Genomic DNA, 27,742 nt, shown 5'->3' on the forward strand with positions numbered 1-27,742 from the left:
CGTGCCTCATAAGCTGTTTTATATAAGTTTTCTAGGCTTGGAACCAGATTTTCAGCGTAAGTGGAGTAGAATTCTGATGGTAAGCTGTCCAGTCCCGGGTTCTTATTATTTGGGAGCTCATTAATGGCCTCCTTTATCTCAGTTCTGGTTATAGGGTTCTCTAGTTCTTTTTGTGCGTCCGGTGTCAATTTAGGGGACGTTAGTGTGCTCAGAAAAGCCTCCGAATGCTCTGATGAATCTGCGACAAGGGCACTATACAGTGTTTCATAGTAGGCGCTAAATGCAAGGTTTATTTCTGCCTGTGTGCGTACAATAGAGCCATGAGTGTTATTTCTGGTATTGGGACGGGGGGGAGGGGAGGGGTCATGTATTAGGCGTGCTAACAGGGTGCCTGATTTATCTTCCTCCACATGTTGGTGTTGGGTGTATGCTCTGTAGTCTATCAGCCGAAGCTGTTCAAGGAGCTCTGCATGTTTGATCCTTGCTTCTTGTAAATGCTCCTGTATAGTGGTGTCGGAATTCGCGTGCAACTGAGCACATGGTTGACCTCAGATTATTATCACTCAATCTCGCAATTGCAAAATACATTGCAGTGACTGAAGGTGACAGTCTTGAACCAGGTCCAGTTGAAATCTTGAGCCTGAGAACAGCAAATGGTTGGTCTGCTGTGAGACTAATATTTGGAATCTGAGTTTTAATGGTTCTTGATAGTTTTATTGACATACATTAGAGGGTGATTAAAGGTGACCAAGGGTTCTTGTATTTTATGCCCTGCTGTGACCACAACGCGTTTAACAGTAGTTTCAATAGATGTGTGGCGGGCCTAAATGTGGTAAAGAGTAGAATAATAATGTCCCCATCCATATGTTGTCACCAAGAAGACTGCAGAACCATGCAAAAGAATCACTGGGTGGATGGCATACCTCTACATTTTATTTCTTCCAGTAACAAACTTCGAGAAGCTTAGAAACTAATGTTATATATATGTTGTTAGAATAGATGAGAAATTATTAATTGTTAGGGCGACAGGCACTAGGTACATTGTGGTGTCAGAAAGTTTTAAACCTGCCACACAGTGGGGTGGGGTGAAGAAAAATGGCACAAGAGAAAGTTAATTGGTTACTGTGCACACCAATGGAGTGATTTCGTTTCTAATGTTCTATCTTCTATTTAATCAGAATATACATGAGCAATATCATGATGATGTCCGTAAGCAACACCAGTATGATTCTCCTTCCACAGAATGTAACTGCCTCGGGCCAAAAGTTGAAAGAGGGATTGGGATTCAGTTCCTGCAGCAAATCCAATCCAACCAGATGTTGCTTCAGGAGACTCACTTGGTGAGAACAGAACATCACATTTTAGGGAGAAAAGGGTACATTTTATTGGCTCATATGGTCTACTCAAGAAGCTGCATGGGTGTTGCAATATACATTAGCAAGCTGCTATAATTGGTGTGGAGAAGGCTATGTCATGGTTTTTGGTAAACGTAATCTGCAACTGGATTTAGTGTAACCACCCCGCTGTCACCCCCCCCCCCCCCCCCTCCCCCCCCAACCGAGAGGACTATTTTGACAGTGATTTGCCCCTTGCTGCTAGAAGCCCCCGATGGCCTCTTGGTGATGGGAGGAGATCTGAATGATGTTATAGACCCTCAGGTAGGTAGGTCAGGGGACCGGCCCAGGTCTGCTACAAGCTCCATAGCTCTAACAACCTTATGAATATGATGGCGCTTAAAGTTGTTTGAAGAAACATCATAACGCTGACTGACAATATTCATTCCGGTTTGGTGTACATGCCATCCTATCCAGTATAGATTATCTATTGATGCTGGACAAATGGTTGTCATCTGTAAGGTCAGTTGGATTGTTGGCCCAATGAATATCCAATTACTCCACTCACCATTGTAATTAGTTATGGGAGATGAGAAAAGGAATAGAGATACAATGTGGAGAGTAGCTAATTGGGAACTCACTGGTATTTCTCTTGTTAGTCTCTTGAATCAGAGGACCAATTAAGTATTTGCAGTAAGTAAAGGTGCTGTGGCTTCAAAGGTAGTGACATGGAAGACCTGCAATGCAAGACCTGCAACACATTGAAGACATTTCACATATGTCCTTTAAAAAGAAGCAGCTGCCATGATTATTTTGTGAGCTGAGACACAAATCTCGATGTTGAAAGGGAAGTGGTGACATCACTTGTTGACAACGTCTTGACATGAGACTGGCTCAAGAATATAAAGAGTTAGTCACAGGCTGGCATCACCATATCAAAGTTAAGAACCAAATATATACATCTGGTAATAAAGACAGGAGATGTATAGCTTGGTTGACCAGACAACATGAGGCCTCTAGATGGATTGGAGAAGCAGTGGATTCTATGTTCTCAGTTCCTATTAAGAAGCAAATGAAGCAGTGGAATTCAGAAATTGCTAGGAAAGGCTATTTATTGCTCTCAATCAAGCGCAGCTGATGTGAATCTTGAATAGTTTTCAGAGACCTGAGATGGTGATAGGTCAGTGTTGAAAAAAACATTGACGCCAGGTGAAACTGTGACAACCATCATCCAAATCTAATAGGGTTCATGGCCCAAATGGGTTACTGATTGAACTGTTTAAAGGTCTTTCCAATAAATGTAATCCCCAACTGTTAGTGATAGGAATTCACAAGTAATTGTGTTGCTAAATAAGGAAGGTAAGGCTAAAGCCCAATGCTAATCTTATCAACTAATGTCATTTCTTAATATAGAAGCAAAAATTATAGTCTAAAGTATGGTGAATAGGCAGCTACCATGCTTCCATTGCCGATACATCAGAATTAGTCCAGCTTTATACCGAACCGAGTTCCCAGATTAAACTTGGGTCTCCCTCATTATGGCCTGTACTGAGCTGGCTCTCTGGTAGACCTTCATGCTTTAAGGTCCCTCGATGAAGAGAAAGCATTGATTTAATAGAAGCGGCACTTCTAGTCTCAGCCATTGGAATAAAGGGCACGGACCCAAACGTTATATCATGGATTTCCCATACTTTCTAATAATCCAACATCAACAGTTGAAACAAGTCTTCTTTTATCCAGAAGATATGTCTTGAGAAGAGAAACTAGACAAGGATGCCCTCTTTTGCTACACTTTGCCCTCGCAATGTGCTATAAGTTTTTGCTAAATACAGCACTTTCATGTGTCACTATTAACTGGGATAAATCTATTATTTTCCAGCTGAAGGGTTGGGCTGGTAACATCTCTGAAAATACATCTATTAATGTGAGAGAATGTTGATTGTGTTATCTTGGAATACAGTGTGGTAAGGATAAAATTGAATGTTTGAGTGTACCCTTCACTGAAGAGATTAAAATATAATGTAGCATGTTGGTGGAAACTCTCTCTGTTGCTGTTGGGCAGGACCATACTTTTAAAAATTATGGCACTAACTTGTTTCATATGTTATGCAGAACACATCGTTCTGCATATCGGAAGTCTTGTTTTTTCAGGCTTATATTTTGAGAACTCTATTATGGGATTCTTAACATCCCTCGATTGCCTTGATAAAACTAGTCTGTTTGAGGGAGGAAATGCTTTGCCGGACCATAGGGGGCATTACTGGGTGTCTCACCTAATAGTTGTAAATGAGTAGGCATACTCGCCCTTGGCACAGACACAGACTAGCAATGGGTGCCAAAACATATGTATATTTCCTGTACGATGGGAAAGTGTCTACCGAACACTGGAGAGGTCTTAGTATTGTTGATGACCTAAAAAGATTGGGCAATGGTGGAGGATCAAGTCCACTAGAGGCAGAGGATTTAAGGGACAATATAAGAAAAGGCATAGCCACCATGACATATAGAACTATAATTAATTTATTTGGCACAGCGCAAGGAATAAAAAAGAAATGCACTGAGGAATTAGAGTAGATTGGTTGTACATAGTAGGGCACCCACAGAAGATTGTCATTCAAGCCATGTTCAGATAAAAACTTCTACTGGATGCTATCCGATATCAGTGGACCATGGGTTTGATAACTTCTCCTATATGCTAAAGATGTCAATAGGAACCAGGCACTTTTTCCCCATGCTATGCTAGAGTGTTCGATTTAATACCTTTTAGTTAGCAGTTCATGAAGAGCTAATTAGAGCTTTAAAATAAAAAAATACAGTTAACCTGGACTATGGCATTGCTTGACGTCTAAGAGAAAATGTATCTTCCTAAACATAAAATGATCACATGATCGCTCGGAACGATGGTGGCACAAAATGTATTGTACAGGAAATCACACCGACTCAACCATGCTATCACAGAAGAAAATAAATGATGAATTAGTATATGACTGAGGAAGGTCGTGGTTGCCTGAAAAATATTTGGCACATAATGGGATTGTTATGGGATGGATGACTGTTTGAAACAAAGCCATGATCTGTTCCATGACTTGGTTACCATGCCTTTGTGATTTACAGTATTGTCTTCTTTGGCTTTATGCACAGCTGAGATTCTGCCCTGTAAAGTGATATTGTTTGTCCTAACTAACCAATAAAACATTTTTAACAAATTACCTAGTTAGTGATTCTGATTGAGTCCTCAACGTGCAATGAATTTGTTTTGTGTTGCATCCTGTTGATGACATATTTAGCTGTGGAATCTCATGAGCAGGTCCTCTGGTCTTTTAATTGTTGTCTCCTATTAGTGGTGCTTTCTATTCTCATGCACAGCTTTATTTGTGAACAATTTCCTGGAGGATGGCTACAGAGACCAAAAATGTCTTTGTTATTGGATCTACACTTTGAGACTTAAGCTGTTTATTAGATTTTGTGTGGTTTTGCACATAATCACACAGCGTGTTGTGCTCGATATCATTTTTAAAAGAAGCATTCCTCCGTATTCTAGACACCACCGTTAATTCAGATCCAAGCTTCCAGGGATTCTAGCTTTGTTTAGATTTGTATCAGAAATCTTACAGTGAAAAATAACGTCCCAGGAACAGGTGATTAGGCTTGGCGCTATACCATGTAGAATGGTCCAACATTTATGATTATCAATACATCATGGACCAATGAGGGGCTCGATATGGCCAAGTGATGATAATACTGTAAAAGTAAATGTTGATGAACGCTATTATTTTCCTCTGCATTTTCCATTACTTGAACAACTTTGCAAGAGGCAGAGGGAGACCTTTCCAAATCTTGAAAGAAATTGTACACCCATTATCTCAGAAGGGTCTCCATAAAGATCCTATAAAACCATGCTATTACATTCTGATGATCTCTTCTGTCTGCACTTATTTATAATGGCACAAATGCAATAGTTAGTCTTGGAAGAACTGGATAAAAAAAACTAGTAATGAAGAAAATCCTAGCAGAAGGGAATCACTTCAATGCAATATGGCCTGACTGAGAAGTGGACACGAAGACAAACTCCTCATGTGGCTGCCCCCTTCAGGGAAGGTCTGTGCTTCAGATGAATGTCCAAAAGGTAACACTTGCCTGTTAGATCACGTACATTGCGAAGAGGCCTAAGAAAACCCTTCGGGCCAGGACGTTGGAGCAGTGCTAAACCTTTTGCTTGTGAAATTTTAAAAACAGCAGCTCATCTGTGTAATCTTCAAGGCAGTCACATGCCTTACGCCCATTGCACTCTGAGTAAGCACTCAGGTTTGTCTCTGAATGGCAATTCAGTTACCTTTTTCATATGAGCCCGACTAAGTGTTTGGCTAAAACCTCTTAAAGCTCAGTTCCAAAATATTTGTACGTGGTTCCACAGTCATCCAAAGCAATCCAAGATTCAAAAGAAGGGCCAGTTACTAGTAATGCATGCTTTTAAATTGTTTGATTCTGTGTACCGCCATCCTCTGACCTGACCCTCCCATTAGCACTGGCTCAGATGTGGAGGGTGGGGTCCTAATAATGTTTTTCTTTGGCCATCTATATTATAGTAAGAGCAATGCATATTTCTCAATAAATTGCCCACAGTGGCCAGTGCACTTCATATTTTTTTCTCCCATTAAATTGAATACTTTAAACATCTTTGAAGTCATGTTTATGAAATGCATGTTCTTTTGTTTTGCATTATCATCCTAATGTTAAAAAGGAGGGCACCCCACCCCCCCCCAGCTTCCCTCCCCCCAGCGGTTTGTAAGAATGATCTAGACTATTGCATGGCCCTGGAAGTTGTTGTGTCAAAGCCCCGGGATGTCCACAGGAGCATGCTAGGGTGTGGCAGGCATGGACAGACTACAGGGGAATTGTGCTGGAACCTGTCCATCCGAAAACACCTGATGTAAATAAGGAAATACACCAGTTTGCGGGATAGGGTCGAACCTGGTAGGCAGGGCACAGAATAACTGCCCTTCAGGCTTTTCTATGTTGTATCTTGTACTGTAATTTTGGGACAGGGATGGGGCTTGGTCGTGTTGTACAGGTGGATGCAGGTATACATGTTACTTTTACATACATTCATTGTTTAACGAATCGATCGCCGACTGGCCATTTGTCTTTTTAAAAAATCAATACAATCTGAGCAAGTGAGGTTATGCGTTTAGTTATTCAGATATTTATCATTTTGAGCTTACATCATAAAAATAACTTGTTTGTGCATTTGCTAATATATTTCGTGATGTTTCCGTGCACAGTATATAGCCTATGTTAATAGTCAATTAAAAGGCACTTTATTTATCCACCTCTAAAAAATGAAAAGCTGAGTCAGCCGTGCTGTAATTTTTATTTGTATAACTGAGTATTGAGTTATTGTGTCTGTTTCCCAAGAGTAAAACATAATTACCTCGGGGAATATTTTAGAAGAAAAAGTATTATTCCGAGAATTACAAAAATGAAAAATTGAGATTCTTCTTGCACATGTTGATGACAATGTGGTTTTGTTCTGTATTAAGAATATTTTGTGTGTGGTATTCAATTTATTAACCTCAGAATCATGGTTGGTTCGCCAGATATACTTATTTCACTCATCTATGTTGTCCTACAATAAACACTTAAAATAATAAATTATCTCATAGTATTCAACTAATATCTTTCTTTTTTGTTTTCAGCTAGAACAAATTTCTTTGATTCTGGAAACAGTTTGGAAGAAATACAGTCTTAATTCTTCTGTTTTCTCCTTGTAAGTAGCTATACTTAAAGAAGTCATTAATGTTTTATTTAATTAGAGCACATTTTAATCAGAACTGCTTTTCATTTAGCCGGCGGTGGTATTAAAGTTTCTGTGGGTATTTCTGTAGTGTAACTTTGGAACCTCCATGATTGATTGACTGGATGACCAGGCCCATACATTTAACATACCCAGGGGTTCTCGACTTGAACCTGTAAGCTTGTCCCCTACAAATAGAATTACACCGCTGACCCTACCCCATGAGGCTCAAAATAGCATTGGACCTCAGACTAAGATTAACATCCTGTCCTGAAATAAAGTGGGGATTAACTTTATTGATTTATTTAATATCTGCCTTTTGCAGGAAACTTGGTCACTTGACCCATTGCACAGACCAGGCTATATAGCTTTTTATGTCCCGTCTTGACCCATCGGATGGGGCCGTCCATCAGGTTTCCTCCTCATTTGGGCCAAAGTGGCCCTTGACATCAAATTCTCCTTACCACCTTTTATCTCCTATGACATCATAGGTATATCCATCTCCAGGACACACACCTATCACATATATAATGTTTATAATCGGGTTCCCAGTGGAGGAGGTCCGACGCAGATGATTGGTGACCTTTGCTTGTATAGGGCTGCACATGATCCATAAGACAATGTATTGTAGTTCCTATATCCCTGATAGGCGCATTGGAATAACATACACTATAGATTTGACATAGGACTAAGGTCAGTATGTCTCTATTGAGTATATTAAACTTAATTACTTGTGTGTGCCAGTTAACTCAGAGGTCACTAGAAACTTCTTGAATATACAAGAAGGGATTAGTCTCTGACAACCGCATAAACATGACAACTTTTTTTCCCTTTAGAATCGGTACAGTCTCAGAATCGTGGAAACAATAAATAACAGTTTCACTCAGTCAATCATGCATGCTTTGTTTCTTCAGAGTTGCACAGAAATAGAGAGACTGGCGTTTCCATAAAAGGGTTTATTAAACAGTCTTATTTCTCATGCAAGAGATATGAATTGCTACAATCGTAAATCAGACTGCGAGGTACAATATGTACAAGGTTAGCAGTAAGATAAAATAATACTGCAATAGCATGGTTTGTAGCTATAACATATATTAATCAAAATACATACATAAATAACATAAGCTAAAATGCGATACTCATCTGATGCTTCTAAATTGTTCTACCCCAGTGTACCTAACCGAAGTGCAGTACGAGGTTTGAAGTAGGTGCCGTTTCTAAAGTATAGCTAGCTATATTTTAGTTTAGCCAAGAGTTGCCAAAAGTTTCTCTAAGTTCTAGTCAGCTCCACACCTTAGAATGAGAGAGGTTGGAATCTCTTTTCTGAGACTCAATAGTCTAACCCCCCTCAAGGGAAGTCAGAAAGCACTGGAGCTGGATTCTCTGCAAGGAGGATGGCAGCGTCAGGTCAGTGCATCAGGCTGGAACTCGATCTCCTTCCGAACTTGCCGTGGCTAACCGCGTAGTCTGGGTTGGATCGAATCCTCCGGGAACCACAATTTGCCAGGGTAAGTGCTGGTATATTTATACCTTGAAGGTGTCTAGGAATGCCAGTATTGACGTAAATGTCGGGCAGAGGAACGTCATGAATGAACCCCTAAGGAATAGATGTTCATGCATACTTAATGAGTTCTTGGAGAAATCAATATTCAAGTATGAGGGACATTCCTAAAGGCTTAAGGGTCTGGTTTACCAAGAATTCATTGTGACGTGGATGTAGGTGGCCATGCCTGTATTTGGTTTGTACGGACAATGTCTAAATAAGGGCTGGATTTCTATGTCCAAATAAGGAAAATGTGAATTGTACCTATATAAGGGCATAAATCGGGAAACCTATTTACGGAACCTAAATCGTCACACAACACCCACTCCATTTTCGCATGAACGACGTTACTAAATCCTAAACGTTCTAAACATATCTTAAAACAGAGTATTGCATGGGTTTGCTAAAATAAGCTAAAAACATATCTAAAATATATGTCCTAAAAATACATTACAAAGCCATTGCTATGCATAAAGTGTTTTACATATCAAAGGCAATGTTCCATTTTAAGCATAGGATCACATTGGAATGTTAAATGAATGAACCAAAATAAATACAGAAGAAAAAAGGTCCGAAACCATTTCATATGAGGTTACACAAGTCAATTTGTTATGCATGACAAAGTGGCATACTGTCCCTGGAAGTGTTATCAAAGAATTATGTTCTCTATGAATACTTCTACTAAAAGCAGATTACTGTGCCAAAAAATGAAAAATAAAATTTTTGGGACGGGAAGAGAAAAAAAAACGTAATCATAGAAAAAGTTCCAAAGTCAGTATCATGTTTGAAAATGAATGAAGGCCAAATTCAGAGTCTCTCCGGAACACTGTGTGCTTGAATCAAAAGTCAGTGTGTGGGGATGGAGAAAACATAACATTTTCTAATCCTGTAGACAACAAATCATCTACCGTTGTGGGTTAGAGTTGGAATACCTCGTGTAGAAGATCAACAGCACATAGATGCGAACTATCGCCTTCAGCATGGGAAGCATCAGCAATGTCCGGATTGGATGTTACCTGCTTGCCTGATGTTTCCTCACGTACCTCAGCAGTAGCATGTTGCGTCTGTGAGATCTCAATGAATGCCACCATCAGGATTGGTAGCCGCTGGGGACAACAGATGGCATGGGCCGTTATCGGGTCCAGCAGAGTATCGATATCCGTAGGCATGACTGATGGGAGTGTCAAACAAATGTCCAGCACGCATTCTTCACCGCATAGCAGGCAGCGTAGAACAGGTAAGATGCAATCTTGCCGGATTGGTCTGAATGACAGAAACCAAGTGGTGTTTAATTCTCGTAGACGAGGTAAACCCAGAATTTGGACGATGCGCTCACGATACTTCATCTCCAATAGAGTTCTTCCCATGGTGATTTGGCTTGCCATATCGTAGCAGTAGGAGCAAACATAGTATCCCTGCAACGAGTGCTAAAAGGAGCGGCAGTCCGCCAAACACAGAGTGCACGAAGTTTGGAAACATTCCGAGGACTGCTTGAAAAGGTGCTAACAGTCCTCAACACACATTCTTAAATACATGTACAATACCGCTCGTATCAGACATGTTTAAGATAGGACCTAAAATTTCTTATAAATGCACAGGGCAGTTTGTATACAAAAGGGTATGTATCTCTTCAGAAGTCCTTGCGACTTGGAGATCATAGGTTTCTTTGGCAGAGGTCAAAGGCACAGTTTTTTTTGTAAAAGAATAGCTTTCATTCTGCTTAGAGTATTGTAGGAGAGTAGGATCTGCACTTATGTTGCCCCCACTTTTTTTCTGATGTATACACTAGTTTCTGGTTATAGTCAGGCTGGGTCCATGCTAATCAGGGCCCCAGTCTGTCTGTTCTCTCTAAACGACTTGGTGTGCATATTAGATGCGCTAGTGATTGGATACTGTGGTGCCTTATGAGTCCCTAGTATATGGTACCCTAGGTACCAAGGGCATAGGTACTTCACAGGCCTACCAGGTGCTGCCACATGTATCATGCCACCCCTGGGAGGCAGACACAATCTGACACCACAGGCCTGCTACTGCAGCCTGGGTGAGGTAGTGTTAGCACTTCTCACTCAGGTATAGGTTTCTATATCTCACCATACACACACATATAAACCTATCAGTCACCCCTATGGCAGTCCCTATCAATCCTGAGGACATGGTGCTTGGTTTACAATGTGAGGGGGTGCCTCTGCATGAGCAGAACCCCTCTGCAGCTGGCAGAGTCTATTCTCTGTGGCTGTTTGTGAATGCGGTTAAACCATATACTCTTAAGTGCATTATAACCCAACGGTAAATGCTAGCTTTGGAATGACTGCATCAAAACATGTCGTGTTTGGTGTCAAACAACTCGGAATCATACCCCCACACCAGTAACTGGTGTGGGAGTATGATCCCACCCTTCTAGAGGGGACGACATGTACCTACTGTGGTAACACGGTAGAAATCTGAAAGAGCCCTGGTATCACAAAATGGATGCCACCAGCACAGAAATTAGGCTGCCCTCCTGCTGGTGACTGAAACTCGCAGTGGAGGAGGCCCAACAATAGGTATCCTGTCACATGGAGGTGTCCCTACCTTCTAGACCGGATTTAGTGTATTGGGGGTGGGTGGGTGCACTTCTAGAGTGCTTTGAAGTCCTGCACTGGGGGAGCAGTAGGCTCCTCTGTGCATATGCCAGCTCAAACCGGTTCAGGGGCTACCTGTCCCTGCTCTGGCGCGAAACTGGACAAAGGGAAGTGGGTGTAATCACCCCCTACCCTAACCCTCCCAGAGGAGTGGTCATAGAGCTAGTCCCTCCCCCGTCTTCAGTATAAGGTAGGGAAACCTTGCCATTGCAAAGCAGATAACCCTGGACGACGCTCTACAAGAAGAATCCTGGCCGTTCGACGTTCCACTACCTTTGGAAGACAGAAGAATCTCCCTTGGAGTCAAGGAGTGACTCCCCTGCCTGGCAGGCACCAAAAACCTTAATCAACGGTCGCAAACTTTCCTGTTCCCGCTGGAGTTCGAAGTCCCTGCAGCCCCGGAAGTGGATTTCCTGACTTCTCGACGGCCATTGTGAGTCCCCAGAAAAGCTGTGGTGAGTGGGCCCCACGAGTGACGAGGAACAGCAATACCCGGGTACCGTGCACTATTGTCGAGTGCAACCCCTTCATGACGTTCTACGAACTTGTGCATTGGACCATTTGTGGCCCAGGCCTCCATCAGGTTTTGCAGTGAAAATCAGAGGCCTACCCCGTCCCGAGTGACCGGGGGCTCCTGTGAAGCATTTCCTCATGAGGCGTCTTCGCGATCCCTTGCCCGTTGGCTTGTGGGTCCCCCGAAGACTATTTCTTTGAACCAAAGGGCTCCCCTGGTTGCTCCAGGCCTGCCCTCACTCACCCTTGCTGGGTGAGTCCCTCAGACCTTGCTGGTCTGCACCGCTGACTTGATTCACTTTCCACGAGACTTGCTGTTGCCAAGGCTTGTTGGCTCCAATCAGGTTGCCGACACCTCAGAAAGCTGCAGACGTCGTGGGACACTCCGAATCCAGCTGCTGGTCATCGTCGATTCCTCCTGGACCTCGTTAGCAAAGAGTCAAAACACCCTTGATCACCTGAAATCACCAGACTTCCGTGGGCATCCATCTTCCTGGCCCCGGGTCACTGGTAAGTGACTGTGAACACTGTCCCTTCTACTTTCAGGCCATCTTCATCTTGAATCCAGCCTTGGATTCCACCGGACACTTCTTAAGTCTTCGCAAGCAGCAAATCTTCTTTGGCTTCCATAGAAAACAGCCACGCAACCCGTCACCAAAAGACACCAATGCACCCGGCTTCCCTGGGTGAGGTAACTCGTGCACTCCGGTGCCCTAGTGTATGTTGGCCCTCGAATTACTTACCTTGTAAGTGGCTTGCTTGTAGACTTCTTCGAAGTACCCTAAAACTTTAAAAATCCAACCGTGACTTGCTCCATTGAAATCAATAGGGAACCCGCGGCTGTGTTCTCACACTGCATGCGTCTCCCGTGGGTCTTTTACTTACCTGCTTTTGCTGCATTAGTGAAGCCCCAGCAATTCTACAGGCCCTAGGCCTTGTCCCCTTGCAAGTCGACTTTCCTAAACCTTTTTTTTAGTATATGGTCTTGTACGCCCCTAGGGCCCCAGCCATATTTGTGCTTAACTTATTGTGAAACGTTGATATTTGAATGTGTTCCTGACTTCTAATCTCATAAAGAGATTAGTAGAGTGTGTCTAGTAATAAATACATATATATTTGATATATATACCTGTGTGGTGTCCTTTCATTTGGTAATTCAAGAGATTACAAGGTAAAACAAGCTGCTTTACATTCCTCTGAGACTTAGCCTGAAGGCTGCTCTCCACAGATACCACTAGGATAGCTTTCTTTAAAAGGTTGTCTTAAACCGATCTACCATAAGAGTCGAATTGGACTGGTGCAAGGTGGCCACTATAACTAGTGACCAGCATATGCCAGGCCAACTTCTCACAAGTATCAACTCGTATAGAAGAGATATTCAGTGAAAGCTATAAAGGTGACTCCCTGACTATGTCTATTTGGGGAAACAAGACCTGCGTACAGCAAGTGACTCTGGATGTAACCGTTACTAGATATGGGATACCTGGCAGCATGCCACAGCAGCTGTGATCATTCAACATAATGTAACTCCCATTTGAAAGTAGACCAAAGATTGGATTAATCACTGCTGCCGGTGAACCGTGCAGGTGGCAGGATAAGTTTGTAGTGGAACCGTCACAGGCCCCGTGTAAGTTAATACCCTAAAAAAGAAGAGAACCGCTTAGTGCGTGTTCACAGTTTTCACCGCTAAGAAACACTTCACGTCCCCCACTCCAACATCTGTGTGTTTGTGTGTAAGGTAAATCCCAGGATGTCTTGATGTATTCTTTAACCAACCTTTCATATTTGCCTGTTGGTATATTTTTTAGGCAATACTGAAAATGGAAAGTCGTAACAGGCAGAGTAATCTTACCATGTATGATCCACTCAGTAGCTGTTTTTTCTGCCACTGTGAATGGTAATTTCTCCAGTTTTTAAATGCTCAGGACCGTATAGTCTGCTCCCCTTTGTGTCAGTTTGATCTGTCTATAAGTGAGATAGAATTCTGCAAACAGTGACGTAGTATTGATTAAACGCCAAGGCACATAGCCAGAACTCAGGTTTTGAAGCGTCCAGCCTAATAGCATGATGGAACGTAGCTGTGACTGACCATGTTGCAACATAACCAAGTCTTGTTCAATGATGTCTATGACAGAGGACACAATGCTGTCCAAAGAATATATCCTGGACGACAGAGTCGTTAACCCATTGTCTACTACAGAGAGAGATTTCTCTAAATTAATACGATCAATTTCTCGTATTTGTTCTGCAGTCTCTGCTTGGGTGACCTTCCATGCTTCATTATAAGCAGCGTAGATACCGGCATATATAAAACGTTTTTGACGCGGTTTCCTTGGTCCTAGCAAGAATTCCCTAAGGTCTGCGCCTTCTTGAAGTAAAGTTAAGTGTTGTTTTACATCCTCTAGTGTAGCTTTCTGTAGCCATTCAAGGCAAAGTTTCCCTACACTGTAAGTTGTTACTACCCCCGGATGCTGTCTTTGGACATAACGTGGGTCTGGCCTATGAAAGGTAAAACCTTGTGTTTTGTTCTGGAGTCTATCTTGACAGTTGTTTGTGTCTAAGGGCCAGAGCAACCATTTTTCCCATTCAGCATCTGATCTGCTATTATTCAAAATAGTATGTATGTCGAACCCCCCGTCCCCTCCCCGTGTAGTGCTTTCACTTGTAGGTGCAGGTATAGACGGAGTGTTCATGTCTTTTATCTTGGCTATTCCAAGGCATGATGTTTGTTGGACAGTGTCGTTCAAAAACATAATTTGCTCAGGGATGATAGAGGCTCTAAACAAAGCTTCTATTCCCTGTACTTGCCAATCTTTAGTACCCCAGACAGTTTTCGTCTCAATGTTGTCTTTCCAAAAGTCGTAACCCTGTCTAGACAGTTGGGCAATAAAGGCTGCAGAATAAATCTGTTTCGTATTTGTTAACATATTTTTCGTACCTGTCTTGTTCACATTTTTAAAGTAAAACGATTCTGGATTTGATAGGTTGAAACCTGAAAAATATGGAAATGTCATTGCAAATGTTTGGTGGCGTAGGACAATGTTCCCATTGGTTATACATAAATACATTTCTAGGTGTTGCAGATTTATGCAAGAAATGATGACCATAGTGGTTATAACAATACAGTTGTTCATAGTCTGATGAACCTTGTAAATATTCATTATTAGTGAATGCAGTTGACATCTCTAGATCAGACATCATATTATTAACAGTCTCGAAGTCCCAATCATCAGAAAAGGTACTGGAGGTAATAAAGTCACTTAATGACATTTTAAATAAATGTGGAATCTTCAAAAGCTCCGACGGGCCAAAAATGTCATATTAGGTTTTGTCCCCAACTATACGATCAGGTATAGGAATCACTGTGATGTTCACTGCTGACAAGTCTCTTGCTTCACGATGGGATGATTTGTGTGGCTGGAGAAGTAAGTTCACTCTTTTACTTGCTGTGTCCATTTGAATAGATTTGGACTTCACGCGTCCTTCCTTGTTTTCTGACCGTCCTCTTCTTTCGGATGTCTGTGACGATATCTGTAAGGTACGAGAGGAACGTGTATCATTATCTTGATATCTGTCAGGTTTTCTCAAATTATTCCTATTCCTGAGGTTGTACCTCCTTTCAGAGGGCTCCTTCTGTGGAGGAGACCTGCCTTGGGAATGAGAACGCTTCTCTTTGGAGATCTGTTTGCTATTTTCCCACTTCTTTTTAGAAGAGGTAGGAGTGTTTTTAGGAAAGACCTTATCAGGACTTTCAGACAGTTGTGGTTTTACTGGTTTCCCTCCCAAACTGTCTCTACCCAATTCTTTATAGGATTTTTCAATTATTCTGGCTAGTTCTTGAGGTTGTTCTGTTACATCAAATTCCCTTAGGTTCTGGCGGATTGCCACTGATGCTGCTTCTCCTTTAATATTAGATAATATTATTGCTGACACCCGGTTGAAATTTTTAAGTAACTTCATACCTAAATTCAGAGCAGGCTCTGCCCCGTATTTGTTTTGAATCTGTTTCAGGACATCCGGTATTACCGCCATTGACGGAACACCATGTGTTTTTGTGTAGATAGCAGCAAAGACTGTACCCCAAGAGGTGCAGTCTTCCAGATGTGGTGTGATCCCCATTGGTAAACAAATTGTTAAAATTCAGTGTTTTTCAAAAGGGGTAGTATAAGGAAATACTGCTTCGATTTGAGTAATTTTTGAGCTAACAGGAATGGAATTTGTTCGCGTTTTGCGGGTTATTTACCCATGACGGAGTTTAAAGTCTGTGGAGTAATTTTTAACGTATTCCCCTGATTAGGGGCTGGATTTTGAATTGTTAATGGTTGTTGGACTGTGAAAGTCCGCATGACATATTGAACCAATTGTCTATAAATCTTGATTAACTCCTTGAGTTGAGCAAGTACATCTACGTCTGACATAGTTTCAATGTCATAATGAGGTGTGTAGCCGGCTAAAATCGGCCATGTTGCTCCTGGTCTACCTAGTGGACCGAGCCTGGTAATGTGATTGTAATGTTTTAGGGCGGCTTTAAACCAGAGCTCATGCTCCTGGTATGTGAGTGGTATTTCAATATCCTTGAAAGGAATATATTCCTCAGGTGTCTTCATCTTCTTTGTAGAAGTGAAACACGTGTGTTACTGGATTTGATTCTGGGAATACTATCCATGAATAGAATAACTCTGTCTGGTGAGATTCACGTGCCCCTATCACGAAAACTGCTCTACCACCTCTTGGTGTTTAGACCATGTTTTATAAGTTTTAGAGTGATGGCTCTCCTTAAATTTGGTGGGATGTGTATAACACCCACCTTGTCTTCATCAAGACCTGTAAGGTCAGCCACAGCTTGACCGTTGTTGACGATAGGATTGTTGTTATCCCACATTGTTTATTGTAAGTTGCAGAGCAAGTTTCAAGGAAACAAAGATAAGGTGCACAATATTTTGGAACACTGTATCCTTCAATATTGAACAAACCAAACAGTTAATACATAGGACTTTCGTCCCACTCAGCTATGGCGGATATTATCCCTACCCACTCCAGATGTCTTATGGAGTTTTATGAGTAGAGGGTCTCTGAGAAAAGCACGACTGAGTTACTTCAGTATCTAGCGTTAAATTAGTGCCTTACCAAACCGTTGGGCGCCATGTAGTGTAGTTCCTATATCCCTGATAGGCTCTGCTCATTGGAATAACATACACTATAGATTTGACATAGGACTAAGGTCAGTATGTCTCTATCGAGTGTATTAAACTTAATTACTTGTGTGTGCTAGCTAACTCAGAGGTCACTAGAAACTTCTCGAATATACAAGAAGGGATTAGTCTCTGACAACCGCATAAACATGACAACTTTGTTTCCCTTTAGAATTGGAACAGTCTCCGAATCGTGAAAACAATAGATAACAGTTTCACTCAATCGTGCATGCTTCGTTTCTTCAGAGTTGCACAGAAATAGAGAGACGGGCGTTTCAATAAAAGGGTTTATTGAACAGTCTTATTTCTCATGAAAGAGATATGAATTGCTACAATCGTAAGACAGACTGCGAAGTACAATATGAACGAGGTTATCAGTAAGATAAAATAATACTGCAATAGCATGGTTTGTAGCTATGACATATATTAATCAAAATACATACATAAATAACATAAGCTAACATTTGATACTCATCTGATGCTTCTAAATTGTTCTACCCCCAGTGTACCTAACCTAAGTGCAGTACAAGGTTTGAAGTAGGTGCCGTTTCTAAAGTATAGCTAGCTATATTTTAGTTTAGCCAAGAGTTGCCAAAAGATTCTCTAAGTTCTAGTCAGCTCCATACCTTAGAATGAGAGAGGTTGGAATCTCTTTTCTGGGACTCGATAGTCTAACCCCCCCGCAAGGGAAGTCAGAGAGCACTGGAGCTGGATTCTCTGTGAGGAGGATAGCAGCGTTGGGTCAGTGCATCAGGCTGGAACTCGATGTCCCTCCGAACTTGACGTGGCCAACCGCGTAGTCTCGGTTGTATCGAATCCTCCGGGAACCGCAATTTGCCAGGGCAAGTGCTAGTATATTTATACCTTGGAGGTGTCTAAGAATGTCAGTATTGACGTAAAAGTCGGGCAGAGGAACGTCATGAATGAACCCCTAAGGAATAGATGGTCATGCATACTTAATGAGTTCTTGGAGAAATAAATATTCAAGCTGAGGGACATTACTAAAGGCTTAAGGGTCTGGTTTTCCAAGAATTTGTTGTGACGTGGATGGATGGATGTAGGTGGCCATGCCTGTATTTGGTTTGTACAGACAATGTCTAAATAAGGGCTGAATTTCTATGTCCAAATAAGGGCAATGTGAATTGTACCAATATAAGGGCATAAATCGGGAAACCTATATACTGAACCTAAATCTGCACACAACAACAACATTATCAATGCTTCTGATTTTAACACAACATATGAACTGTGGGACCTGGGCACAAACTCCCCTGTCAGCGAGGAAGATGATAAATGTGGAATTCCACCGCTAAATGCTACCCTAGTGAGGCTCTGGACAAGAGCTGCCTATCGGCTCTTGACGTTCACCCTATCATATGGTCTGAGGGCAGGCAATGACCGCACAGTATCGGATCCCCATGCTGCCCACACCTTTAACAGCCGTGGACACACAAGTAGAATTGACTATGTGCTAATTTCTCTTTATCTTAGGGGCAATTTAGTTGATTTAAACATAATAGGTAGGCAGGACAGCGATCACAATGCACTTCACTGTTCCTTAAAAGATTTGTTTAATTTTAGGACGAATATCGCTGTATCTGTTAGACCTAACCTGGTTCCCTTGTATGACAAGAGAAGGATTACATGGGATAAGGTAGCAGCAAACTCTGGCATTAGAGATGAGATGGCCCAGGCACTGGAAGACGCTGTTATAGAGCTAGAAGAATTGAGCGCTGTCCAGACCAAGGATCTATCTTGGAATCTGAATATCATTACGTGCAATGAGGTGGTGTTTAAATAATACTTGGAGAGTGCTTTATTTGCTCTAGTGGTCCAACTGGTCCCCGTCCTCCGTCTGCCAAGCTCTTTTCTGTGGGAATCTCTACCTGATTCATGAAAACAGAAACAAGTATAAACAGGTTCAATTAAGAACACGTACGGACTGGGTGTCCCTTGTATGGGAAAACCTAAATGAAGCTGCTGTACAGAAAGATTCCAGGAAATTCTGGAAACTGGTGGCCAATCGTGACCAATGACCTATAAACCTGTTTGCGAACTCCATTCCCCCAGAGGTATGGCACACCCACTTTTCGATATATACAAGCAGAAACCGAGGATGGACGTTGACGGGGCTCTCCTTTTAGAGCAAACCATTGCCCCACCTGTATATCTGAAGATGGATTTGAGTGATTCCACCAGTCAGTTCACTAAGAGTTATAGCTGCGTTTAAAGTGGTTGGGCCTGATGGTGCCCCAGGTGAACTTTTCCTTGCAGATAATGCTTGTTGTGCTATGTATTTCAATATGCTATCAAACCTTATTCTTAGGGGGCTAGTATTCCATCTAGCTTGAAGGCTCCTGAAATTATTCAGATTTTTAAAAAGGATGCGCAGGACTCTCCCCTAAATTATAGGTCGATCAGCATTATTGATGTTGTTCAAAATATTTTTGTTACGCAAATTCCAGGGAAACTGGAGGGGTGGATTGAGGACCACCAGGCCCTCTTCCCCCCTGCAGGCAGGGTTCCGAAATGGTTAGTAGAATTGATCAGATTTTTATTAATTTAGTGGAAGACCGTTATTTTACAAAATGTGCATCCTTACCGGTTCTTTTTAGACCTAAAATCTGCTTTTGATCTTGTACTGCGTGAAAAGCTGTGGGAGGTCCTCAAGAATAGGGGGGGAGGGCTTCCACTGATCTCCTGGATGTCTTGGTTCGCCTTCATGACGATACATAGCCCAAGTCAGATGGGGAGGGAGAGGGGAGTTCGCTGCATGAATCCCTATCCAAAAAGGAGTGCGCCTCGCAATGACCCAATTCTCTTTATGCCTCAATGATGTGGCCACCTACTTAGAGGACAAAAAAATGCATTTTGACTGGCTGGTCACACAATCCCCCTCCTATTATTTGCTGATTACACTCTTTTGATGTCAGACTCCTAGTGACGTCCAACTCCTAGTGGATGTTTGCAGCTTTTTGCTCTGATCAGGGGCTGGTGATTAGCCATTTCAAAACAAAACAAAGTTTATGGCTTTCAGACTCCACAAGTTGTTCAAGGGCTTGATCCTGTGGGAGGGTAGTCCATTGGACAAGTTTTCTGAATTCATTTATCTGGGAATCAAGCTAACTAGATCCATGTCTTGGATGCCCCAGGTTGAGAGGAATAGTTTGAACCTCAGCAGTCTACTGCTATTCTCAGATTTATAAGTCATCATGAACTAGGTACATATCCTCTGCTCTACAGGGCCAAGGCTGAGGGTAGTGCACTTTACGGGATGAAGTGAGGGTCAATGCTAACGTGACTCCACTGGAGAGAATGAACTCCTCTCCAAAACAATACCCCTCTGGTACTGCTTCGATGACACATGGGTATAGAATCCATGACCCATAATGCCCAACTAAAACCACTGCTATTCTGGTGAAGGTTGAGGTACTCGTCAGACCTCGTGGACTACCATATTTCTTTCCAGGATGTAGCTTCCCACGACAACTCGGGTAAATAAGTAGGGTAAAAATCTTTCCTCCCAAATAGGCCAAGGTGGACTGTGGTCCTCCCCTCCCAGTACGAATTATCCCTCTAGGGATACCCTTAAGAATGCATTATGTTGAATTTAGGAATGCCACACAAGGGTCTCTAGTTTAAGCCTGAGCTAGTGGCTGAGCCCTTTTAAGATTATATTTCATCTACATCTGCAAGGAATGTTATACCTTAAATTTCACTATGGCTCTTTACCCCTATTGTCTCTGCAAGCAAAGTTGAATAGAATTGAAAGCGCATTTGTAAAGCGCATGGCTACCCTAGAGCGTCCCAGCGCTATAGCAGCTCCTTGAGCAAGTAAAAGATTTAAGGGAACAGGAAAGTTTTTAAATGCTTACGAAATAGGAGATGGTTTGATTCAGACCGAATCGTCAGTGGTAGGCTATTCCAAAGTTTCGCAGCATTGTACCCAAAACAGCGTCCTCCACTGCTCATCCTTTTTATAGTGGGGACTAGGACAAGGTGTTTATTTTCCGATCTAAATGATCTGGACGGACAATAAGGCTGGATAAGAGATCTAACAACAGGGGGTCCTTTGTTGGAGAGAGCCTTGTGCGTAATACATAATGCTTTAAAATGAATCCTTTGGAGAACCGGCAGCCAGTGAAGTATTGCAAGAGAAGGTTTAGCAGACATACCCCTAGCAGAATTGGTAAGTAGTCTTGCTGTGCAATTCTGGATGACCTGGAGCCTGTTAATGGCTGCCAGAGGGGCGCCCAGATAAAGGACATTTGCGTAGTCCAGTCACGAAAGAATAAGTGCCTGGACCACTGTTCTTCTAGCAGCAGGTGGAAGTAGATGAAGAATCTTCCTCGGCATTCTAAGCACTCCATAGCAGCCAGCGGCCACCTTACTCACCTGCTTTTTAAAATTCAGATTGTGGTCTATCCAAACTCCCAGACTCTTGATTTCTGCTTTTGGAGTCGGAGGGGGACCAAGACAGTTAGGCCAGAAGGGGGTTATGGAGGATGGAGGGCAATTTCCCCAGAAACAAAAGTTCCGTCTTGTCCCCATTAAGCTTTAAGTAAGAATCGTCCATCCACCTTGACACTTCTTGCAAACACAGCGCGAGATTAGGAGCTGACTTATCTTCTTGACTAAATGATACTACTAACTGGGTATCGTCTGCATATGTGACAATCTGGATGCCATGAGGGGTTACAAGTTCCGCCAGGGGACTCATGTACACATTAAAAAGCGTGGGGCTCAGGGACGAGGCCTGAGGAACCCCGCAGCCAAGAGGCAATGGCTCCGAAGAAAAGTTATCATCAAAAACCACAAATGAGCGGTCCTCCACATAGGACTGCAACCATTTTATTGCCAAACCCGTAATTACGACGTCCTTAAGCCTTTGAATCAGAAGCTGGTGGTTCACGGTATCAAAGGCTGCGCTGAGATCAAGCAGAATCAATGCCTCACAGCCCCCATTATCCGTGATTTTTCTTAGGCTTTCCATCACGACTACCAAAGCAGTTTCCGTACTTTGTTGAGCTCTAAATCCAGTCTGAGTAGGGTGAAGGCAGTTATTTTTTTCCAGAAAAGTTGAAATTGTGATGTTAACATATTTCTCTGCCAATTTCCCAGTGTCCGGTAGTAGCGAAATAGGGCGATAGTTAGATAATGTCTCAGGGTCTAGGTTGGGTTTCTTTAACAGGGCTCTAACCATAGCCCGTTTCCACAAAAGAGGCACATACCCTGATTCCAAGGAGGCATTGATTACTTTGAGAATTATCGGAGCTACAGTCTCAAAGACTCGGCTTAGGATAGTAGGAGGGGCGGCATCAGAAGGGGCCCCAGATTAAACTTGATTAAAAATATTCTGTAAAGTGGTCGAATTTATAGGGGGAATGATCTCTAGCTGATTAGTAACGGAACATATAGGGGGCCTTGTCTGTGGTTCTAAGACCACAGGAAACGCTTGATAAATAGCTTGAATTTTTTCGTTAAAAAATTTAGCAATTGAATTACAGCGTTGGGTAATGTCCTTGACAGTACTGGGGGGGGAGGGGAGATAAGAAGAGATTTAGCAATTTTAAAAATTTCACGAGGGCGGTTTTCTGCTAAAAAGATTTCCCTTTCAAAGAAAGCGGATTTAGCTAATTTTATTTCATGTTTGTAGCTTCTAATTGCGGTTCTATAGTCCGCTTTCCTGTCAGCTGTCGGATCTTTCCTCCAGCGCCGTTCTAGCTGATTGGAAGTTTGTCTGAGAGTACGCAGCTTGGGTGTATACCATAAGTTATGGTGACCCCCTCTTTTTTGTGCATAAGTTTTTTAGGTAACGCCATGTCCAGTGACGATTCTAACCATTTGTTAAGCTGGTCATTAGCGATTGCTGGATTGGAATCTGCTATGGGGACTGACTCTTCTAGATGCCTCGTCCAGGAGTCATACGACAATTTTGCCCAAGGTTGTACCTACCTGGTGCTTTCCGTTACCCGTGGAGCGGTCTCTTGAATTAACCATGAGAAGGAGATAAAAAAATGGTCCGACCAAGGACGGGGGATCGGGTGGGCTGCCTTAAAGCTAGAAACATTAGAAAAGATAGGATCAAGAGTATGTCCTTTGTTGTGTGTGGGTTTGTTGCTCAGTTGTTTTAAATCAAGTATTTCGAGACCTTCAGTAATCTCTACTACTGAGGGGAGGGAAACCTCATCAAAATGAAGATTAAAATCTCCAAGAAGTGTAAAATTAGGGAGTGAACTGGCCAAGTTGGCAACACTGTCCGAGAGATGTTTGCAAAAGTTGCCTGCCAGGCCAGGGGGACGGTAGACTAGGATGCCTGAAAACGTGGTGGTCTGCGATAGGCTGATCGTGAAAAGAATGCTTTCAAAGTTAAGTAGTGGGCTGGATGTAGTGCGACACTCGAAACTGTCCTTGTAGATGATGGCTAAGCCTTCACCTCTACCTGTGGTCCTATCAAGCCTAGATATAGTATAGCCTGAAGGTAAGGTTTGGATGGTCACTGGACCCCCCTCGTCATTCAGCCAGGTTTCTGTCAAAAAGAGCAGGTCCGGCCTTTCGTCATCCAACAGTATACAGATTTCCTCTGCATGTTTAGCCAATGAGCGGCAATTCAAAAGCAGCATTTTAACACTGTTAGTGCCAATATTTGCCTCAGAAACTTTAAGAGTCATACATGGTTTAAAATGGCACAAGGAACACTCTTTGATAAATTGGTACGGTTCCATCGTGTGAGCACACTTATTAGGAAGTTTCGCTCTATAAATCTTAAGCTCCTCGTTAGTGTATTTAATGGGGTTGCGGTGTGGTGCCCCAGAGGTCTTGGCCCCTGGGCCCGGCCAGGCGCTGACAGGCGCAGACGGGCTTGCCTTAGGCGCGCCTGCTGCGCGCGTCCGCTGTGCGGTCGCGTCATCGGCATTGATATAGCCGAGAAGACGTGACCTGCGCGGTAGAGGGAGCGAGAACTGGAGCGCTGACCTCAATACAGTACAAAGCGAAAATGGCAAAGTGCTACGTGCAAAAAAAGGCAGATGAATTTAAAACAATAAAAAAACCCCAAGGAGCATTGAACACAGCTCCTACAGCCACACAAGACAATGCAATACAGTAATGTTCCTTGTTTTAAAAATCACAATACCGGCTCTAAGAAGTGGAGTCCCTGTAGCCTTATGAGCACTATATGTCTGATGTGTCAGCAAGTGGAGAAATCCTAGGCACATTTCATTGTTTTTGGCCTTTGATATGCCTAGGTCCAGAAGACCATGGATCATTCTGCGAATTAAACAGCTTGGCTGTAGACAACACCTGGATGCCTTACGACTCCTGCACACAGAGTCCATGCAGACGATTGTGTGCGCAGTATCTAAATATCTACTCTGGAGTTGGTCTATCAGATCCAAAGGGGTGGCCTAAGCTTTTTAATATTTTAATGTGCTTCGAGTTTCTAATTTCATTAACTTTTTATGAAACGGTTACATATGTTTCTTTTATATAATACTGTATTTCAAACCTTTTAATGCATATTTTTTACCCTTTTTTATTGACTTTTTAGCGTTCTCCCTCTACCGGTCTTATGGATGCTAGGATGCCTCATTTGTTTTTCACAGGATATTAGATATATGTGCAAGTGTTGGTTCCATGTTCCGTTTGTTGGACTAAGCTTGCTCTGCTACCGTTGATGAGATCTATTGTTTGTATTTTTTAAGTGTTTTCATCTCCTTGTATTCTTGATATTTATGTTGCTGCCTTTGTACTTTTATGGTTTGAAAAGGGATGAGCAGATATCTCAAGCTGTCCCAGGTCTGGCGTAAGTAGTTGACACTGTCCTCGCCTTTAGTGTGACAATAGATGACCTGTACCAGAATGCAGAGTAAAATGGAAGTAGATGAGCTCCTCGTAGCTTACATAAACACTTTGAGATTGCTAGGACAGTTTTATTGAAAATATTGTAATTGTTACAGTAATACATAAATTGGTATTCTTCAATTACTTGCAGGAACGAGAGGGGGACTGCACAGGAGTTAGCCGTGTTTCACATCATGAGTCGAATCTTGGAAGCTGCGAATGGGATGCGACTTCCTCTGCCCCCTGGTAAGCTAAATTCACACTTTAATTAAGCATGCTCATGTATGTAGTGTCATCAGCTATAATGGCTAATGTTGCTTGCAGTCAGAGTTTTACAAGAAGCTATTTGAGTTAAAAAGAAAGGTTTTGTAAAGTGAAACTCTTTCAGTTCCAAAGTCCATCCACTTGAATCCTGCTTCCTTGTGAAGAGGGAGTGATGCTGGAAAAATATGCTTGTATTATCTGTTGCTGTAGAAACACCTGCTCTGCATACTCCTGCAATCAAGTGTTGGGCTCAGACATCTGCAAGTTGTTTTTCTTTCAAGAAAAAGTTTAAAATCACAAGATGCACTGTGCAATCTGACTCCACCCTTAGGAGCCAATCAATGCGCCTGAGCACTCACTCTCAGTTAGATTTTTTTTTCCCCCCTCCATCTGCTTTAGACATGTATCCATGGAGCTCCACATGTTCTCCACGTTTGCTTTGGGCCCACACAGTGTAATTTGACAGCTACAATTGGGAAAAAGCTTTAGTCGGCTGCGCTTTTGCTGTTGATACACTTCAGAGACCACTGATCTGCTCCCAACTGCCAGGGCCCTCAGCCATTTTCAGGGCTGTGTGCCCTCTCGTCTTTGACTTCTTTGTGGGGAATGTACTAAGGGTGAGACCAGGGCACCAGCCCTTCCCCCTATTTCCCACCTCCATATTCACCTCCATCATCTCTGTCGTCCCCGAGGAAAACTATTTATTATAGAGACACTATCTAAGTCTGAAAGGAAGATCCTGTTTTTGTCCATGCTAAAGGGCATGTTAAAGACAGACCAAGACACTTTTAAAGAGGCAGTGAAAGCTAGGCTGCTCAAACCAAGGATAATTTTCTGTCAAACTCCTTGGTTGTCCATACTGCATGCGCCACTCTAGCCATGGGTGATGCTCCCGTACCTGACAAGGAGAAAAAGAAGTTTGACGCTGCCGGCAAAAGGCTGGTGATAGAGGCTGCCACCCAGTGGAGAATAGCCAACTCCATGGAGCTTCTCTCCCACTGTGAAAGGGTGCTGTGGGATTAGCAACAGGAGATATTCCAGCATCTCCTGAGGAGTTCAGGAAGAGAGAGGGGAAATAGTCTCACAGGGTAAGACTATATTTAACGCCGCAATCATCTGTGCCCTTGACTCTGTGAACACAGCTTCCCTGGGGGCCAACACCAATGTCCTTATTAGATACTGCTCCTGGCTCCATATTTCAGGTTTAAGTCAGAGGTCCAACATCTCCTCAACCTGCCCTTCCATGTGGAGTATACTTTTGAGCCACAGGTTGACAAGATGCTGGAGAAAATAAAGAACACCACCAACATTGCAAACTCCATATGTGTCCATTACAAAAGTGCCGTTTGGCTCAATGGTCACAACGAAGTGACAGTGGGATGAGCTAGTACTGGTGAAGACCATCACCCATCGCTCCCTGTACAAGGTACAAACCATCAAGTTGTTAGTTTTCTAAATTCGAATTACAGTTTACTATTTGACATGTAATCTTAACCCCTTCAGCGCGGCGTGGATTACCGCGCTGTGCTGAAGGTTCTATTGCGCAGGCGGGGCCATGACGGAGCGGTTCCGTCATACGCACAGCGCAACCGATGCGCATGACGGAACCGCTCCGTCATGCGCATCGAAGGGGTTAAGCTAAAGATTTTTTTAAAATTTTTCTTTTTTTCTTTTTACAGTAAGCCTGGCAGAAATGGAAAAAACATAATTGAACTTGGGTAGTTGGGTAAAGTTTAAAAATAGTGTTATCATGTGTAATTCAATGCCATCATTATTTTCCTAGGACTTTCCTAATAGTTTTAGATTTGACAACTGATCCAAATTCAGTAAATCGTAAATAAATGGCATATTAGTGTGATTAATGTATAGTGTAAATTTGGCTGGATTTAAATGTTTGATCCATCATCCAAATGTCACTGGGATAGGTGTTAAGAAGGGTAGCAAAGATTAGTATACACTTTTTAGTGTGTTAGTTTTCATAGTGAAGGACGTGTTCATGGTTGAAAGACTCAGTTAGTTCTGGTGGAATGCTAATTTCAGAGTATGTATGTGCGGATGTTCCTCGGGGGTTACTGGGATTTGGGCATACTACTAGCAACATGCATGCATGCATGTGGATGTTCAGAGCTACCTCCCTCAATGTTCAGTCGCAGGGTTCGTTGGAGAGGTTACCAAGTGTGTTGAGGTGCTGGAAATTTTCTCTCACTTCCAACTCTTTTGCAGAGGCAGAGTGGTTATACTCTGTAGGCATATTCAGCTAAATCGGCAGATCTAACAGCTGTGCCTTTGCAACAGGGTAAGAAGTATTCTACATACCTCCAATGACCCCTGGGCTTAGTAAATCTCCTCTCCATACAATAAAGGATACCTACCATATTTAAGAAGTTTCTTGCACCTCTTAGATCGAATGCAGAAAAAAGACAATACGTTGGTAATATGTTAAGGAAATGTTTAACATGGTATTAATTTCCTGTGAATACAGACAAAACTGGTTAATTTCTTTCACATTGTCTTACTGAAAGAATAATTATTAGTTGCTGGAATTCTGTTGGAGGAAAGATTTTAAAGATAGTTATTTTCCTGTTTGTAGAATATTTTGTTGTTGTGATGCTTTGCATGGAATGTGGAGATGTTTACCT

At 42.5% G+C, this 27,742-nt stretch overlaps 1 protein-coding gene across 2 annotated transcripts in view; it reads left to right on the plus strand.

Moving 5' to 3' along the window:
* Window positions 1–27,742, plus strand: part of GSAP (gamma-secretase activating protein) — a 762,740-nt gene that overhangs the window by 642,783 nt on the left and 92,215 nt on the right. For both annotated transcript variants that reach the window (XM_085654015.1, XM_085654016.1), the window contains 2 exons: window positions 7,031–7,101; window positions 24,991–25,085. In XM_085654015.1, the coding sequence (XP_085510141.1) occupies window positions 7,031–7,101; window positions 24,991–25,085 (166 nt within the window). The remainder of the gene's footprint in view (window positions 1–7,030; window positions 7,102–24,990; window positions 25,086–27,742) is intronic.

Source organism: Triturus cristatus, chromosome 4_1 (assembly GCF_964204655.1).
Source record: "Triturus cristatus chromosome 4_1, aTriCri1.1, whole genome shotgun sequence".
Classification (NCBI taxonomy): domain Eukaryota; kingdom Metazoa; phylum Chordata; class Amphibia; order Caudata; family Salamandridae; genus Triturus; species Triturus cristatus.